Here is a 20,843-nt window from a genome sequence, read left to right as displayed (position 1 = left end):
GGTTTTTTCTATAGAAAAAATTTCCTCAGGAACCTGACCATGGTGTTTTCTATGGAAAAAATTTCCTCAGGAACCTGAGGATGGTTGTTTCTATAGAAAAAATTTCCTCAGGAACCTGATGGTGATAAAATTCCTCAGCAGCCTGAGGATGTTTTTTCTATAGAAAAAATTTCCTCAGGAACCTGAGGATGGTTTTTTCTATAGAAAAAATTTCCTCAAGAAACTGAGGATGGTTTTTTCTATAGTCAGTAGCCTGAGAATAGTATTTTCTATAGAAAAAATGTCCTCAGTTTCCTGAGGAAATTTTTTCTATAGAATAAATTTCCTCAGAAACCTGAGGATGGTTTTTTCTATTGAAAAAATTTCCTCAGGGACCTGAGGATGGTTTTTTCTATAGTCAGTAGCCTGAGAATAGTATTTTCTATAGAAAAAATGTACTCAGAAGCCTGAGGATGGTTTTTTCTATAGAAAAAAAAATTCTCAGTAGCCTGAGGATGATTTTGTTCTATAGAAAAAATTTCCTCAGTATCCTGAGGATGGTTTTTTCTATAGAAAAAATATCCTCACTAACCTTAGGATGGTTTTTTCTATAGAAAAAAATTCTCAAGAACCTGGTTTTTTTATAGAAAACATTTCCTTTGGAACCTGAGTATAATTTTTCTATAGAAAACTTTTTCTCACCAACCATCCTTATGTTCCTGAGCAAATTTTTCTATAGAAAAAATTTGAGGATGGTTTTATCTATAATAAAATTTCCTCAGGAGGCTGAGGTTGGTCTTTTCTATAGAAGAAGTTTTTTGTGCTATACCATTCATCGTAGCACAAAAAATCTTCTGTAGAAAAAAACCATATTATGAATTCTGTGGCATAATGCGAAAAATATTGGTTTCTTCCGAATGAGTTTGGTTAGATAATTAATAATAATTACAAAACTAGTTTTTAAAAACTGTCGTTTACAACATCCATGTCAAAGCATTTATTTATCAAAAATGATAATGTAGAATAAAAAAATTATTTTGTGTAAATTCATCGCAACCAACGTCCACAGAAAAATCCTATACAATTGCGAAACGTTTGTAAAATTCCACCCACAGAACTACTATCGCCGATTGTATTACCGTGATGTCTCGTGTTATAAATTTGAGCTAATACGTTTGTGGAATATATTTGAATAGTCAGCAACAGGATGAGAAGAAACAGCTTCCAAGAATGAACCAACATCATGGCCTGTTATAAACGAACTGATGAAATGGAAAGTAAGTAATACAGTCATCACATAATATAGCCACAAGTAAAGTAAATTTAAATATATTCAAGATAATTTCTTGATTTCATATCATGATTTAGCCCTAGTGTTTAGATTTTGCTTTCCATGCAATTGGTCGGGTTGTATGGTTGGTTCGTGTGTCATTTTTGTGAATATAAATATAATCTGTCATATTTTTTTACATTTTGTTTTTTTAAAAAGGAAATCCAGTTATTGCTTTGTATATATTTAAAAACTTATTTTCAAATTTATTGGCTAAGCAAAATAGAAGTCGTCATCTCAAGGTTCCAGAGGAAATTTTTTCTATAGAAAAAAACCATCCTCAGATTCCTGTGGAAAATTTGTATATAGAAAAAACCATCCTTAGGCAACCGAAGAAATTTTTTTCTATAGAAAACCCATCCTCACGTTCCTGAGGAATTTTTTCTATAGAAATAAAACCATCCTCATGTTACTGTGGAAATTTTTTCTGTAGAAAAAACCATCCTCCGGTTCCTGTGATCATTTTTTTCTATAGAGAAAACCATCCTCCGGTTCCTGAGGAAATTTTTTCTATAGAAGAAACCATCCCCCGGTTCCTCAGTTTCTATAGAAAAAACCATCCTTATTATTGTCTTTTTAGGACGAAGGCCATTATTAATGAAAGTTTTAATTAATTAATTGGATTAATCGAGCTAACATGGCCTAAGGAGTTTTGTATTGAAAAATGAATTCTAGCGAAATACCACACACTCAACCATTACGCTACGATCGTTTCACCTGGTGGTTTAAGCCAGGCTCATCAGGCGTATTTGAATGCTAATGGCTAGAAATTTTTCTATAGGAAAAAACCATCCTCAGCCTACTCCGGAATGTTTTTCTATAGAAAAAACCATCATCAGGCTACTGAGGACATTTTTTCTATAGAAAAAAACCATCCTCAGGAAACTGATGAAATTTTTCTATATAAAAAAACAATTTTAGGGACCTGAGCAAATTTTTCTATAGCAAAAAACCATTCTCAGATTACTTAAGAAATTTTTCCTATAAAAAACCATTTTCAGGAAATTTTTTTCTGTAGAAAAAACTGTCCTTAAGCTCCTGAGGAAATTTTTTCTATAGAAAAAACCATCCTCAGTCAACTGAGGAAATTTTTTCTATAGAAAAAACCATCCTCAAGCAACTGAGGAAATTTTTTCTATAGAAAAAACCATCCTCAGGTTACTGAGGAAATTTTTTCTATAGAAAAAACCATCCTCAGGCTACTGAGGAAATTTTTTGTATAGAAAAAACCATCCTCAGGCTACTGAGGAAATTTTTTGTATAGAAAAAACCATCCTCAGGCTACTGAGGAAATTTTTTCTATAGAAAAAAACATCCTCAGGCTACTGAGGAATTTTTTTCTATAGAAAAAACCATCCTCAGGCTACTGAGGAAATTTTTTCTATAGAAAAAACCATCCTCAGGCTACTGAGGAAATTTTTTCTATAGAAAAAAATTTCTATAGAAAGAATTCTTCGGGAACCTTAGGATGGTTTTTTCTATAGAGAAAACATTCTTCAGCAGCCTGAGGACATTTTTCTATAGAAAAAACCATCCTCAGGCTACTGAGGACATTTTTTCTATAGAAAAAACCATCCTCAGGCTACTGAGGAAATTTTTTCTATAGAAAAAACCATCCTCAGGCTGCTGAAGAATGTTTTCTCTATAGAAAAAACCATCCTAAGGTTCCCGAAGAATTCTTTCTATAGAAAACCCCATCTTCCGGCTACTGAGGAAATTGTTTCTATAGAAAAAACCATCCTCAGGCTACTGAGGAAATTTTTTCTATAGAAAAAACCATCATCAGGCTACAGAGGAAATTTTTTCTATAGAAAAAACCATCCTCAGGTTACTGAGGAAATTTTTTCTATAGAAAAAACCATCCTCAGGCTACTGAGGAAATTTTTTCTATAGAAAAACCCATCCTCAGGCTACTGAGGAAATTTTTTCTATAGAAAAAACCATCCTCAGGCTACTGAGGAAATTTTTTCTATAGAAAAAACCATCCTCAGGCTACTGAGGAAATTTTTTCTATAGAAAAAACCATCCTCAGGCTACTGAGGAAATTTTTTCTATAGAAAAAACCATTCTCAGGCTACTGAGGAAATTTTTTCTATAGAAAAAACCATTCTCAGGCTACTGAGGAAATTTTTTCTATAGAAAAAAACATCCTCAGGCTACTGAGGAAATTTTTTCTATAGAAAAAACCATCCTCAGGCTACAGAGGAAATTTTTTCTGCAGAAAAAACCATCCTCAGGCTACTGAGGAAATTTTTTCTGCAGAAAAAACCATCCTCAGGCTACTGAGGAAATTTTTTCAGGCTACTGATGAAATTTTTTCTATAGAAAAAAACATCCTCAGGCTACTGAGGAAATTTTTTCTATAGAAAAAATCATCCTCAGGCTAATGAGGAAATTTTTTCTATAGAAAAAATCATCCTCAAGCTACTGAAGAAATTTTTTTAATAGAAAAAACCATCCTCAGGCCACTGAGGAAATTTTTTCTATAGAAAAAACCATCCTCAGGCTACTGAGGAAATATTTTCTATAGAAGAAACCATCCTCTGGCTACAGAGGAAATTTTTACTATAGAAAAAACCATCCTCATATGCCTGAGGAAATTTTTTCTATAGAAAAAACCATCCTCAGGCTACTGAGGAAATTTTTTCTATAGAAAAAACCATCCTCAGGCTACATCAGGCTACTGAGGACATTTTTTCTATAGAAAAAAACCATCCTCAGGAAACTGATGAAATTTTTCTATATAAAAAAACAATTTTAGGGACCTGAGCAAATTTTTCTATAGCAAAAAACCATTCTCAGATTACTTAAGAAATTTTTCCTATAAAAAACCATTTTCAGGAAATTTTTTTCTGTAGAAAAAACTGTCCTTAAGCTCCTGAGGAAATTTTTTCTATAGAAAAAACCATCCTCAGTCAACTGAGGAAATTTTTTCTATAGAAAAAACCATCCTCAAGCAACTGAGGAAATTTTTTCTATAGAAAAAACCATCCTCAGGTTACTGAGGAAATTTTTTCTATAGAAAAAACCATCCTCAGGCTACTGAGGAAATTTTTTGTATAGAAAAAACCATCCTCAGGCTACTGAGGAAATTTTTTGTATAGAAAAAACCATCCTCAGGCTACTGAGGAAATTTTTTCTATAGAAAAAAACATCCTCAGGCTACTGAGGAATTTTTTTCTATAGAAAAAACCATCCTCAGGCTACTGAGGAAATTTTTTCTATAGAAAAAACCATCCTCAGGCTACTGAGGAAATTTTTTCTATAGAAAAAAATTTCTATAGAAAGAATTCTTCGGGAACCTTAGGATGGTTTTTTCTATAGAGAAAACATTCTTCAGCAGCCTGAGGACATTTTTCTATAGAAAAAACCATCCTCAGGCTACTGAGGACATTTTTTCTATAGAAAAAACCATCCTCAGGCTACTGAGGAAATTTTTTCTATAGAAAAAACCATCCTCAGGCTGCTGAAGAATGTTTTCTCTATAGAAAAAACCATCCTAAGGTTCCCGAAGAATTCTTTCTATAGAAAACCCCATCTTCCGGCTACTGAGGAAATTGTTTCTATAGAAAAAACCATCCTCAGGCTACTGAGGAAATTTTTTCTATAGAAAAAACCATCATCAGGCTACAGAGGAAATTTTTTCTATAGAAAAAACCATCCTCAGGTTACTGAGGAAATTTTTTCTATAGAAAAAACCATCCTCAGGCTACTGAGGAAATTTTTTCTATAGAAAAACCCATCCTCAGGCTACTGAGGAAATTTTTTCTATAGAAAAAACCATCCTCAGGCTACTGAGGAAATTTTTTCTATAGAAAAAACCATCCTCAGGCTACTGAGGAAATTTTTTCTATAGAAAAAACCATCCTCAGGCTACTGAGGAAATTTTTTCTATAGAAAAAACCATCCTCAGGCCACTGAGGAAATTTTTTCTATAGAAAAAACCATCCTCAGGCTACTGAGGAAATTTTTTCTATAGAAAAAACCATCCTCAGGCTACTGAGGAAATTTTTTCTATAGAAAAAATCATCCTCAGGCTACTGAGGAAATTTTTTCTATACAAAAAAACCATCCTCAGGCTACTGAGGAAATTTTTTCTATACAAAAAACCATCCTCAGGCTACTGAGGAAATTTTTTCTATACAAAAAAACCATCCTCAGGCTACTGAGGAAATTTTTTCTATAGAAAAAACCATCCTCAGGCTACTGAGGAAATTTTTTCTATAGAAAAAACCATCCTCAGGCTACTGAGGAAATTTTTCTATAGAAAAAACCATCCTCAGGCTACTGAGGAAATTTTTTCTATAGAAAAAACCATCCTCAGGCTACTGAGGAAATTTTTTCTAAAGAAAAAACCATTCTCAGGCTACTGGGGAAATTTTTTCTATAGAAAAAACCATCCTCAGGCTACTGAGGAAATTTTTTCTATAGAAAAAACCATCCTCAGGCTACTGAGGAAATTTTTTCTATAGAAAAAACCATACTCAGACTACTGAGGACATTTTTTCTATAGAAAAAACCATCCTCAGGCTACTGAGGAAATTTTTTCTATAAAAAAAAAACTATCCTCAGGTTCCTGAGGAAATCTTTCCAATAGAAAAAAACCATCTTTGGTTTCTGAGGAAATTTTTTCTATAGAACAAACCATCCTCAGACTATTGAGGAAATTTTTCCTATAGAAAAAACCATACTCAGGCTACTGAGGAAATTTTTTCTATAGAAAAAACCATCCTCAGGCTACTGAGGAAATTTTTTTCTATAGAAAAAACCATCTTTAGGCTACTGAGGAAATTTTTTCTATAGAAAAAACCATCCTCAGGCTACTGAGGAAATTTTTTCTATAGAAAAAACCATCCTCAGGCTACTGAGGATATTTTTTCTATAGAAAAAACCATCCTCAGGCTACTGAGGAAATTTTTTCTATAGAAAAAACCATCCTCAGGCTACTGAGGAAATTTTTTCTATAGAAAAAACCATCCTCAGGCTACTGAGGAAATTTTTCTATAGAAAAAACCATCCTCAGGCTACTGAGGAAATTTTTTCTATAGAAAAAACCATCCTCAGGCTACTGAGGAAATTTTTTCTATAGAAAAAACCATCCTCAGGCTACTGAGGAAATTTTTTCTATAGAAAAAACCATCCTCAGGCTACTGAGGAAATTTTTTCTATAGAAAAAACCATCCTCAGGCTACTGAGGAAATTTTTTCTATAGAAAAAACCATCCTCAGGCTACTGAGGAAATTGTTTCTATAGAAAAAACCATCCTCAGGCTACTGAGGAAATTGTTTCTATAGAAAAAACCATCCTCAGGCTACTGAGGAAATTTTTTCTATAGAAAAAACCATCCTCAGGCTACTGAGGAAATTTTTTCTATAGAAAAAACCATCCTCAGGCTACTGAGGAAATTTTTTCTATAGAAAAAACCATCCTCAGGCTACTGAGGAAATTTTTTCTATAGAAAAAACCATCCTCAGGCTACTGAGGAAATTTCTTCTATAGAAAAAACCATCCTCAGGCTACTGAGTACATTTTTTCTATAGAAGAAACCATCCTCAGGCTACTGAGGAAATTTTCTCCATAGAAGAAACCATCCTCAGGCCACCGAGGAAATTTTTTCTATAGAAAAAACCATCCTCAAGCTACTGAGGAAATTTTTTCTATAGAAAAAACCATCCTCAGGGTACTGAGGAAATTTTTTCTATAGAAAAAACCATGCTCAGGCTACTGAGGAAATTTTTTCTATAGAAAAAACCATGCTCAGGCTACTGAGGAAATTTTTTCTATAGAAAAAACCATCCTCAGGCTACTGAGGAAATTTTTTCTATAGAAAAAACCATCCTCAGGCTACTGAGGAAATTTTTTCTATAGAAAAAAACCATCCTCAGGCTACTGAGGATATTTTATCTATATAAAAAACCATTCTCAGTCTACTGAGTAAATTTCAGAAATTTCAGATTCATCGCTTTAATAAAAACACTTTGTTTTCGAATACAGTCATTTGTCTACAAAGTATGTAAAATTATTACAACAACAAAATTCTGAGTGTTCAAAAATATGTGTTCCTTAAGTCAGATTAAAGACCTATTAAAAAAGTTTGGTAATTTTCTTCCTAATTTTTTTCTTTACTCCTTTAAAAAAGTCGTCTTTGATCTTGCCTTTCGTTCGCCTAAAAGTATGCTACCTATCTTACTATGATCTTACTTAAACAGTAACACAGGGTAACCTAAATATAAGCAAAACGTTGTGTTTTCTTAAGAACGTCAATAGAGGGCTCTGCGGTTCAAAAAATGTTCATTAAAGACACCAACCTCTTGACAGGCGATTTAGTAAATCGATTTGATAATTTAATATCCTAAAACATTATGATGGAGGCTAGTGAAGGAACAGTCATTGCTTAAATAAATTGCACGGTAAATTTTTAACTATTATAACTTAAATTGTCTCTCTTTTTCGTCTTAAATCCACTGGATTTCAAATGCCAATTCCATTGCGTATACCTCAAACAAATCCTCATAAAGAAGGTTAAACGGGAAAGATGGTCTAATGTAAACATAGCTTAACTTTGCCAATCCAGGTAAATTGAAACTAATCTACAAGCCAGATCATAATCCGTTTCTTTTTCATTGGCAATTATTTGAAAATTTATATTTTTGAATTTTCAAATTTCACTATGAATATTTTGATCGACCTAGTTTCCATTAATTTCACGGTCAAGACTAATATAGGTCAAGGTTCTATTGTCAATTTGTAGCCAAGGCAGAATTTGTCTACTGTAAAGGCTGGATTAGTTGGTGGATTAGTTGGTGTCTCCCATAGCTTCAATCACTTTGCAGATTGGATTTTTGCTTTGAAAGAATATTTCTTAAGGATCCACAGATTCAAAACCCTTGAACTTCAAATTTAACAAGTCTTTCAAAGACTTTCTTAGATCTGAACTCTGACAGCCACCTCGTGCATATAGACTTGATATAATATTTTATTAGTTTCATCCAACACTCGGGGTATCAAAAAAAAAAAAAAAACGAAACAAAACAAAAAAGAAAATAAAATAAAAAACGTGATAAGGATGACCACAAAACAAATTATTTTTATTCACATACATAATCGAATTAAATTAAATCTCAGAGATTAATGCCGCCAGTTCTCAATAGGCATTGCAAGAGAAAACACACAATAAATTTCAAGCAAACCAAATGAAATTTATTTGCTTTGTATTATTTACAGGTCTCCTGAGCGGGGTGAGTTTCATTTTTTCAAAAAAAAAAAAAACCAAAATTCATCAATTTCACAGTTCCTTCAACTCCACTTAAAGACCACCAGGGCTGAAACGGCTGAAAAAGATTCCTATCAACTGATAAAAGAAATGGTCCGCAAAATGAGACCCATAATCCTGTCAGTGCTCGATGAAATGCCCTCCACATTTGCCTATCACAAATACCAACAAGATTGGAAGGCCGTCTTAAGAATCTACCACGAACACAAAGACAACGAGAAATGCCTACGAAAGTTAAATCGAATTGTTACCGCTTACGACAAGCTCATAACCAGTTATATGAATGCAAATGCCACAGCTGAAGAAAAGGAATTGTTGAAATTATTTCTGAAGCATGGTTTCCAAAAATTCACGGAAAAATATTCTAAGCTGATGCATACGGCAAAAGATCCGGATTACGACATACTCGAAAGTTGTTAAAGGATATTGACTCTGTCTCTCTTTTTCTATTACAAAAAATTAATTCTGGTATAAAAATTTTACTCGTGGATTTTTTAAATATTTTGTCAAGCAATATCAAACAATAAAAGTGGATTTTTAAAGAACATTTTTAAGGGACCATCAGACCAATAAACGTGGATTTTTTAAATAATATTTTTTCAGGGACCTTCAGACCAATAAACGTGGATTTTTTAAAGAATATTTTTCAGGGACCTTCAGACCAAAAAAAACGTGGATTTTTTAAAGAATATTTTTCAGGGACCTTCAGACCAAAAAAACGTGGATTTTTTAAAGAATATTTTTCAGGGATTATCAGACCAATAAACGTGGATTTTTAAAGAATATTTTTTCAAAGACCATCAGACCAATAAACGTGGATTTTTAAAGAATATTTTTTCAAAGACCATCAGACCAATAAACGTGGATTTTTAAAGAATATTTTTTCAAAGACCATCAGACCAATAAACGTGGATTTTTAAAGAATATTTTTTCAAAGACCATTAGACCACTAAACGTGGATTTTTAAATAATATTTTTTCAAAGACCATCAGACCAATAAACTTGGATTTTTAAATAATATTTTTTCAGGGACCTTCAGACCAATAAACGTGGATTTTTTAAATAATATTTTTTCAGGGACCTTCGGACCAATAAACTTGGATTTTTTAAATAATATTTTTTCAGGGACCTTCAGACCAATAAACGTGGATTTTTAAAGAATATTTTTTCAAAGACCATCAGACCACTAAACGTGGATTTTTAAAGAATATTTTTTCAAAGACCATCAGACCAATATACGTGGATTTTTAAAGAATATTTTTTCAAAGACCATCAGACCAATAAACGTGGATTTTTAAAGAATATTTTTTCCAATACCATCAGACCAATAAACGTGGATTTTTAAAGAATATTTTTTCAAAGACCATCAGACCAATAAACGTGGATTTTTAAAGAATATTTTTTCAAAGACCATCAGACCAATAAACATGGATTTTTAAAGAATATTTTTTCAAAGACCATCAGACCAATAAACGTGGATTTTTAAAGAATATTTTTTCAAAGACCATCAGACCAATAAACGTGGATTTTTAAAGAATATTTTTTCAAAGACCATCAGACCACTAAACGTGGATTTTTAAAGAATATTTTTTCAAAGACCATCAGACCAATAAACGTGGATTTTTAAAGAATATTTTTTCAAAGACCATCAGACCAATAAACGTGGATTTTTAAAGAATATTTTTTCAAAGACCATCAGACCAATAAACGTGGATTTTTAAAGAATATTTTTTCAAAGACCATCAGACCAATAAATGTGAATTTTTAAAGAATATTTCTTCAAAGACCATCAGACCAATAAACGTGGATTTTTAAAGAATATTTTTTCAAAGACCATCAGACCAATAAACGTGGATTTTTAAAGAATATTTTTTCAAAGACCATCAGACCAATAAACGTGGATTTTTAAAGAATATTTTTTCAAAGACCATCAGACCAATAAACGTGGATTTTTAAAGAATATTTTTTCAAAGACCATCAGACCAATAAACGTGGATTTTTAAAGAATATTTTTTCAAAGACCATCAGACCAATAAACGTGGATTTTTAAAGAATATTTTTTCAAAGACCATCAGACCAATAAACGTGGATTTTTAAAGAATATTTTTTCAAAGACCATCAGACCAATAAACGTGGATTTTTAAAGAATATTTTTTCAAAGACCATCAGACCAATAAACGTGGATTTTTAAAGAATATTTTTTCAAAGACCATCAGACCAATAAACGTGGATTTTTAAAGAATATTTTTTCAAAGACCATCAGACCAATAAACGTGGATTTTTAAAGAATATTTTTTCAAAGACCATCAGACCAATAAACGTGGATTTTTAAAGAATATTTTTTCAAAGACCATCAGACCAATAAACGTGGATTTTTAAAGAATATTTTTTCAAAGACCATCAGACCAATAAACGTGGATTTTTAAAGAATATTTTTTCAAAGACCATCAGACCAATAAACGTGGATTTTTAAAGAATATTTTCTCAAAGACCATCAGACCAATAAACGTGGATTTTTAAAGAATATTTTTTCAAAGACCATCAGACCAATAAACGTGGATTTTTAAAGAATATTTTCTCAAAGACCATCAGACCAATAAACGTGGATTTTTAAAGAATATTTTTTCAAAGACCATCAGACCAATAAACGTGGATTTTTAAAGAATATTTTTTCAAAGACCATCAGACCAATAAACGTGGATTTTTAAAGAATATTTTCTCAAAGACCATCAGACCAATAAACGTGGATTTTTAAAGAATATTTTTTCAAAGACCATCAGACCAATAAACGTGGATTTTTAAAGAATATTTTTTAAAAGACCATCAGACCAATAAACGTGGATTTTTAAAGAATATTTTTTCAAAGACCATCAGACCAATAAACGTGGATTTTTAAAGAATATTTTTTCAAAGACCATCAGACCAATAAACGTGGATTTTTAAAGAATATTTTTTCAAAGACCATCAGACCAATAAACGTGGATTTTTAAAGAATATATTTTCAAAGACCATCAGACCAATAAATGTGAATTTTTAAAGAATATTTTTTCAAAGACCATCAGACCAATAAACGTGAATTTTTAAAGAATATTTTTTCAAAGACCATCAGACCAATAAACGTGGATTTTTAAAGAATATTTTTTCAAAGACCATCAGACCAATAAACGTGGATTTTTAAAGAATATTTTTTCAAAGACCATCAGACCAATAAACGTGGATTTTTAAAGAATATTTTTTCAAAGACCATCAGACCAATAAACGTGGATTTTTAAAGAATATTTTTTCAAAGACCATCAGACCAATAAACGTGGATTTTTAAAGAATATTTTTTCAAAGACCATCAGACCAATAAACGTGGATTTTTAAAGAATATTTTTTCAAAGACCATCAGACCAATAAACGTGGATTTTTAAAGAATATTTTTTCAAAGACCATCAGACCAATAAACGTGGATTTTTAAAGAATATTTTTTCAAAGACCATCAGACCAATAAACGTGGATTTTTAAAGAATATTTTTTCAGGGACCTTCAGACCAATAAACGTGGATTTTTAAAGAATATTTTTTCAAAGACCATCAGACCAATAAACGTGGATTTTTAAAGAATATTTTTTCAGGGACCTTCAGACCAATAAACGTGGATTTTTTAAATAATATTTTTTCAGGGACCTTCAGACCAATAAACGTGGATTTTTTAAATAATATTTTTTCAGGGACCTTCAGACCAATAAACGTGGATTTTTTAAATAATATTTTTTCAGGGATCTTCAGACCAATAAACGTGGATTTTTTAAATAATATTTTTTCAGGGACCTTCAGACCAATAAACGTGGATTTTTTAAATAATATTTTTTCAGGGACCTTCAGAACAATAAACGTGGATTTTTTAAATAATATTTTTTCAGGGACCTTCAGACCAATAAACGTGGATTTTTTAAATAATATTTTTTCAGGGACCTTCAGACCAATAAACGTGGATTTTTTAAATAATATTTTTTCAGGGATCTTCAGACCAATAAACGTGGATTTTTTAAATAATATTTTTTCAGGGATCTTCAGACCAATAAACGTGGATTTTTTAAATAATATTTTTTCAGGGATCTTCAGACCAATAAACGTGGATTTTTTAAATAATATTTTTTCAGGGACCTTCAGACCAATAAACGTGGATTTTTTAAATAATATTTTTTCAGGGACCTTCAGACCAATAAACGTGGATTTTTTAAATAATATTTTTTCAGGGACCTTCAGACCAATAAACGTGGATTTTTTAAATAATATTTTTTCAGGGACCTTCAGACCAATAAACGTGGATTTTTTAAATAATATTTTTTCAGGGACCTTCAGACCAATAAACGTGGATTTTTTAAATAATATTTTTTCAGGGACCTTCAGACCAATAAACGTGGATTTTTTAAATAATATTTTTTCAGGGACCTTGGATTTTTAAAGAATATTTTTTCAAAGACCATCCGACCAATAAAATTGGATTTTTAAATAATATTTTTTCAGGCACCTTCAGACCAATAAACGTAGATTTTTTAAATAATAGTTTTTCAGGGACCTTCAGACCAATAAACCTGGATTTTTTAAATAATATTTTTTCAGAGACCTTCAGACCAATAAACGTGGATTTTTTAAATAATATTTTTTCAGGGAACTTCAGACCAATAAACCTGGATTTTTTAAATAATATTGTTTGAGGTACCTTCAGACCAATAAACGTGGATTTTTTAAATAATATTTTTTCAGGGAACTTCAGACCAATAAACCTGGATTTTTTAAATAATATTGTTTGAGGTACCTTCAGACCAATAAACGTGGATTTTTTAAATAATATTTTTTCAGGGACCTTGGATTTTTAAAGAATATTTTTTCAAAAACCATCCGACCAATAAAATTGGATTTTTAAATAATATTTTTTCAGGCACCTTCAGACCAATAAACGTAGATTTTTTAAATAATAGTTTTCAGGGACCTTCAGACCAATAAACCTTGATTTTTTATATAACATTTTTTCAGGGACCTTCAGACCAATAAACCTGGATTTTTTAAATAATATTGTTTGAGGTACCTTCAGACCAATAAACGTGGATTTTTTAAATAATATTTTTTCAGGGACCTTGGATTTTTAAAGAATATTTTTTCAAAAACCATCCGACCAATAAAATTGGATTTTTAAATAATATTTTTTCAGGCACCTTCAGACCAATAAACGTAGATTTTTTAAATAATAGTTTTCAGGGACCTTCAGACCAATAAACCTTGATTTTTTATATAACATTTTTTCAGGGAACTTCAGACCAATAAACCTGGATTTTTTAAATAATATTGTTTGAGGTACCTTCAGACCAATAAACGTGGATTTTTTAAATAATATTTTTTCAGGGACCTTCAGACCAATAAACGTGGATTTTTTAAATAATATTTTTTCATGGACCTTCAGACCAATAAACGTGGATTTTCTAAATAATATTTTTTCAGGGACCTTCAGACCAATAAACGTGGATTTTTTAAATAATATTTTTTCAGGGACCTTCAGACCAATAAACGTGGATTTTTTAAATAATATTTTTTCAGGGACCTTCAGACCAATAAACGTGGATTTTTTAAATAATATTTTTTCAGGGACCTTCAGACGAATAAACGTGTAGTTTTTAAATAATATTTTTTCAAAGGCCATCAGACCAATAAACGTGGATTTTTTAAATAATATTTTTTCAGGGACCTTCAGACCAATAAACGTGGATTTTTTAAATAATATTTTTTCAGGGATCTTCAGACCAATAAACGTGGATTTTTTAAATAATATTTTTTCAGGGATCTTCAGACCAATAAACGTGGATTTTTTAAATAATATTTTTTCAGGGACCTTCAGACGAATAAACGTGTAGTTTTTAAATAATATTTTTTCAAAGGCCATCAGACCAATAAACGTGGATTTTTTAAATAATATTTTTTCAGGGACCTTCAGACCAATAAACGTGGATTTTTTAAATAATATTTTTTCAGGGACCTTCAGACCACTAAACGTGGATTTTTTAAAGAATATTTTTTCAGGGACCTTCAGACCAATAAACGTGGATTTTTTTAAGAATATTTCTTCAGGGACCTTCAGACCAATAAACGTGGATTTTTTAAAGAATATTTTTTCAGGGACCTTCAGACCACTAAACGTGGATTTTTTAAAGAATATTTTTTCAGGGACCTTCAGACCAATAAACGTGGATTTTTTAAATAATATTTTTTCAGGGACCTTCAGACCAATAAACGTGGATTTTTTAAATAATATTTTTTCAGGGACCTTCAGACCAATAAACGTGGATTTTTTAAATAATATTTTTTCAGGGACCTTCAGACCAATAAACGTTGATTTTTTAAATAATATTTTTTCAGGGACCTTCAGACCAATAAACGTGGATTTTCTAAATAATATTTTTTCAGGGACCTTCAGACCAATAAACGTGGATTTTTTAAATAATATTTTTTCAGGGACCTTCAGACCAATAAACGTGGATTTTTTAAATAATATTTTTTCAGGGATCTTCAGACCAATAAACGTGGATTTTTTAAATAATATTTTTTCAGGGACCTTCAGACCAATAAACGTGGATTTTTTAAATAATATTTTTTCAGGGACCTTCAGACCAATAAACGTGGATTTTTTAAATAATATTTTTTCAGGGACCTTCAGACCAATAAACGTGGATTTTTTAAATAATATTTTTTCAGGGACCTTCAGACCAATAAACGTGGATTTTTTAAATAATATTTTTTCAGGGACCTTCAGACCAATAAACGTGGATTTTTTAAATAATATTTTTTCAGGGACCTTCAGACCAATAAACGTGGATTTTTTAAATAATATTTTTTCAGGGACCTTCAGACCAATAAACGTGGATTTTCTAAATAATATTTTTTCAGGGACCTTCAGACCAATAAACGTGGATTTTTTAAATAATATTTTTTCAGGGACCTTCAGACCAATAAACGTGGATTTTTTAAATAATATTTTTTCAGGGACCTTCAGACCAATAAACGTGGATTTTTTAAATAATATTTTTTCAGGGACCTTCAGACCAATAAACGTGAATTTTTTAAATAATATTTTTTCAGGGACCTTCAGACCAATAAACGTGGATTTTTTAAATAATATTTTTTCAGGGACCTTCAGACCAATAAACGTGGATTTTTTAAATAATATTTTTTCAGGGACCTTCAGACCAATAAACGTGGATTTTTTAAATAATATTTTTTCAGGGACCTTCAGACCAATAAACGTGGATTTTTTAAATAATATTTTTTCAGGGACCTTCAGACCAATAAACGTGGATTTTTTAAAGAATATTTTTTCAGGGACCTTCAGACCAATAAACGTGAAATTTTTAAATAATATTTTTTCAGGGACCTTCAGACCAATAAACGTGGATTTTTTAAATAATATTTTTTCAGGGACCTTCAGACCAATAAACGTGGATTTTTTAAATAATATTTTTTCAGGGACCTTCAGACCAATAAACGTGGATTTTTTAAATAATATTTTTTCAGGGACCTTCAGACCAATAAACGTGGATTTTTTAAATAATATTTTTTCAGGGACCTTCAGACCAATAAACGTGGATTTTTTAAATAATATTTTTTCAGGGACCTTCAGACCAATAAACGTGGATTTTTTAAAGAATATTTTTTCAGGGACCTTCAGACCAATAAACTTGGATTTTTTAAATAATATTTTTTCAGGGACCTTTAGACCAATAAACGTGGATTTTTTAAATAATATTTTTTCAGGGACCTTCAGACCAATAAACGTGGATTTTTTAAATAATATTTTTTCAGGGACCTTCAGAACAATAAACGTGGATTTTTTAAATAATATTTTTTCAGGGACCTTCAGACCAATAAACGTGGATTTTTTAAATAATATTTTTTCAGCGACCTTCAGAACAATAAACGTGGATTTTTTAAATAATATTTTTTCAGGGACCTTCAGACCAATAAACGTGGATTTTTTAAATAATATTTTTTCAGGGATCTTCAGACCAATAAACGTGGATTTTTTAAATAATATTTTTTCAGGGACCTTCAGACCAATAAACGTGGATTTTTTAAATAATATTTTTTCAGGGACCTTCAGACCAATAAACGTGGATTTTTTAAATAATATTTTTTCAGGGACCTTCAGAACAATAAACGTGGATTTTTTAAATAATATTTTTTCAGGGACCTTCAGACCAATAAACGTGGATTTTTTAAATAATATTTTTTCAGGGACCTTCAGACCAATAAACGTGGATTTTTTAAAGAATATTTTTTCAGGGACCTTCAGACCAATAAACGTGGATTTTTTAAATAATATTTTTTCAGGGACCTTTAGACCAATAAACGTGGATTTTTTTAATAATATTTTTTCAGGGACCTTCAGAACAATAAACGTGAATTTTTTAAATAATATTTTTTCAGGGACCTTCAGAACAATAAACGTGGATTTTTTAAATAATATTTTTTCAGGGACCTTCAGACCAATAACGGTGGATTTTTTAAATAATATTTTTTCAGGGACCTTCAGACCAATAAACGTGGATTTTTTAAATTATATTTTTTCAGGGACCTTCAGACCAATAAACGTGGATTTTTTAAATAATATTTTTTCAGGGATCTTCAGACCAATAAACGTGGATTTTTTAAATAATATTTTTTCAGGGACCTTCAGACCAATAAACGTGGATTTTTTAAATAATATTTTTTCAGGGACCTTCAGAACAATAAACGTGGATTTTTTAAATAATATTTTTTCAGGGACCTTCAGACCAATAAACGTGGATTTATTAAATAATATTTTTTCAGGGACCTTCAGACCAATAAACGTGGATTTTTTAAATAATATTTTTTCAGGGACCTTCAGACCAATAAACGTGGATTTTTTAAATAATATTTTTTCAGGGATCTTCAGACCAATAAACGTGGATTTTTTAAATAATATTTTTTCAGGGATCTTCAGACCAATAAACGTGGATTTTTTAAATAATATTTTTTCAGGGACCTTCAGACCAATAAACTTGGATTTTTTAAATAATATTTTTTCAGGGACCTTCAGACCAATAAACGAGGATTTTTTAAATAATATTTTTTCAGGGACCTTCAGACCAATAAACGTGGATTTTTTAAATAATATTTTTTCAGGGACCTTCAGACCAATAAACTTGGATTTTTTAAATAATATTTTTTCAGGGACCTTCAGACCAATAAACGAGGATTTTTTAAATAATATTTTTTCAGGGACCTTCAGACCAATAAACGTGGATTTTTTAAATAATATTTTTTCAGGGACCTTCAGACCAATAAACGTGGATTTTTTAAATAATATTTTTTCAGGGACCTTAGACCAATAAACGTGGATTTTTTAAATAATATTTTTTCAGGGACCTTCAGACCAATAAACGTGGATTTTCTAAATAATATTTTTTCAGGGACCTTCAGACCAATAAACGTGGATTTTTTAAATAATATTTTTTCAGGGACCTTCAGACCAATAAACGTGGATTTTTTAAATAATATTTTTTCAGGGACCTTCAGACCAATAAACGTGGATTTTTTAAATAATATTTTTTCAGGGGCCTTCAGACCAATAAACGTGGATTTTTTAAATAATATTTTTTCAGGGACCTTCAGACCAATAAACGTGGATTTTTTAAATAATATTTTTTCAGGGACCTTCAGACCAATAAACGTGGATTTTTTAAATAATATTTTTTCAGGGACCTTCAGACCAATAAACGTGGATTTTTTAAATTATATTTTTTCAGGGACCTTCAGACCAATAAACGTGGATTTTTTAAATAATATTTTTTCAGGGATCTTCAGACCAATAAACGTGGATTTTTTAAATAATATTTTTTCAGGGACCTTCAGACCAATAAACGTGGATTTTTTAAATAATATTTTTTCAGGGACCTTCAGAACAATAAACGTGGATTTTTTAAATAATATTTTTTCAGGGACCTTCAGACCAATAAACGTGGATTTATTAAATAATATTTTTTCAGGGACCTTCAGACCAATAAACGTGGATTTTTTAAATAATATTTTTTCAGGGACCTTCAGACCAATAAACGTGGATTTTTTAAATAATATTTTTTCAGGGATCTTCAGACCAATAAACGTGGATTTTTTAAATAATATTTTTTCAGGGATCTTCAGACCAATAAACGTGGATTTTTTAAATAATATTTTTTCAGGGATCTTCAGACCAATAAACGTGGATTTTTTAAATAATATTTTTTCAGGGACCTTCAGACCAATAAACGTGGATTTTTTAAATAATATTTTTTCAGGGACCTTCAGACCAATAAACGTGGATTTTTTAAATAATATTTTTTCAGGGACCTTCAGACCAATAAACGTGGATTTTTTAAATAATATTTTTTCAGGGACCTTCAGACCAATAAACGTGGATTTTTTAAATAATATTTTTTCAGGGACCTTCAGACCAATAAACGTGGATTTTTTAAATAATATTTTTTCAGGGACCTTCAGACCAATAAATGTGGATTTTTTAAATAATATTTTTTCAGGGACCTTCAGACCAATAAACGTGGATTTTTTAAATAATATTTTTTCAGGGACCTTCAGACCAATAAACGTGGATTTTTTAAATAATATTTTTTCAGGGGCCTTCAGACCAATAAACGTGGATTTTTTAAATAATATTTTTTCAGGGACCTTCAGACCAATAAACGTGGATTTTTTAAATAATATTTTTTCAGGGACCTTCAGACCAATAAACGTGGATTTTTTAAATAATATTTTTTCAGGGACCTTCAGACCAATAAACGTGGATTTTTTAAATAATATTTTTTCAGGGGCCTTCAGACCAATAAACGTGGATTTTTTAAATAATATTTTTTCAGGGACCTTCAGACCAATAAACGTGGATTTTTTAAATAATATTTTTTCAGGGACCTTCAGACCAATAAACGTGGATTTTTTAAATAATATTTTTTCAGGGACCTTCAGACCAATAAACGTGGATTTTTTAAATAATATTTTTTCAGGGACCTTCAGACCAATAAATGTGGATTTTTTAAATAATATTTTTTCAGGGACCTTCAGACCAATAAACGTGGATTTTTTAAATAATATTTTTTCAGGGACCTTCAGACCAATAAACGTGGATTTTTTAAATAATATTTTTTCAGGGGCCTTCAGACCAATAAACGTGGATTTTTTAAATAATATTTTTTCAGGGACCTTCAGACCAATAATCGTGGATTTTTTAAATAATATTTTTTCAGGGACCTTCAGACCAATAAACGTGGATTTTTTAAAGAATATTTTTTCAGGGACCTTCAGACCAATAAACGTGGATTTTTTAAATAATATTTTTTCAGGGACCTTTAGACCAATAAACGTGGATTTTTTAAATAATATTTTTTCAGGGACCTTCAGACCAATAAACGTGGATTTTTTAAATAATATTTTTTCAGGGACCTTCAGAACAATAAACGTGGATTTTTTAAATAATATTTTTTCAGGGACCTTCAGACCAATAAACGTGGATTTATTAAATAATATTTTTTCAGGGACCTTCAGACCAATAAACGTGGATTTTTTAAATAATATTTTTTCAGGGACCTTCAGACCAATAAACGTGGATTTTTTAAATAATATTTTTTCAGGGATCTTCAGACCAATAAACGTGGATTTTTTAAATAATATTTTTTCAGGGATCTTCAGACCAATAAACGTGGATTTTTTAAATAATATTTTTTCAGGGACCTTCAGACCAATAAACGTGGATTTTTTAAATAATATTTTTTCAGGGACCTTCAGACCAATAAACGTGGATTTTTTAAATAATATTTTTTCAGGGACCTTCAGACCAATAAACGTGGATTTTTTAAATAATATTTTTTCAGGGACCTTCAGACCAATAAACGTGGATTTTTTAAATAATATTTTTTCAGGGACCTTCAGACCAATAAACGTGGATTTTTTAAATAATATTTTTTCAGGGACCTTCAGACCAATAAACGTGGATTTTTTAAAGAATATTTTTTCAGGGATTATCAGACCAATAAACGTGGATTTTTTAAATAATATTTTTTCAGGGACCTTCAGACCAATAAACGTGGATTTTTTAAATAATATTTTTTCAGGGACCTTCAGACCAATAAACGTGGATTTTTTAAATAATATTTTTTCAGGGACCTTCAGACCAATAAACGTGGATTTATTAAATAATATTTTTTCAGGGACCTTCAGA

The 20,843-nt window shown here is 30.5% G+C and overlaps 1 protein-coding gene across 2 annotated transcripts; it reads left to right on the top strand.

Moving 5' to 3' along the window:
- The first annotated feature begins 8,414 nt into the window (after window positions 1-8,414).
- Window positions 8,415-9,064, top strand: LOC141403419 (uncharacterized). Of its 2 annotated transcripts, none has more exons than XM_073985792.1 (2): window positions 8,415-8,547; window positions 8,601-9,064. In XM_073985792.1, exons 1-2 carry the CDS (start codon window positions 8,503-8,505, stop codon window positions 9,000-9,002), a joined length of 447 nt encoding a protein of 148 aa, XP_073841893.1. In that variant the 5' UTR covers window positions 8,415-8,502; the 3' UTR covers window positions 9,003-9,064. The 2 variants fall into 2 exon arrangements, with proteins under 2 accessions (XP_073841893.1, XP_073841894.1); XM_073985793.1 differs by having other exon boundaries at window positions 8,423-8,547; window positions 8,622-9,064.
- The last annotated feature ends 11,779 nt before the right edge of the window (window positions 9,065-20,843 follow it).

Source organism: Musca autumnalis, unplaced genomic scaffold (genome assembly GCF_047663935.1).
Source record: "Musca autumnalis isolate F117 unplaced genomic scaffold, ASM4766393v1 scaffold_4, whole genome shotgun sequence".
In the NCBI taxonomy this organism is placed as follows: domain Eukaryota; kingdom Metazoa; phylum Arthropoda; class Insecta; order Diptera; family Muscidae; genus Musca; species Musca autumnalis.
This window is presented reverse-complemented; position numbering and strand designations above follow the sequence as displayed.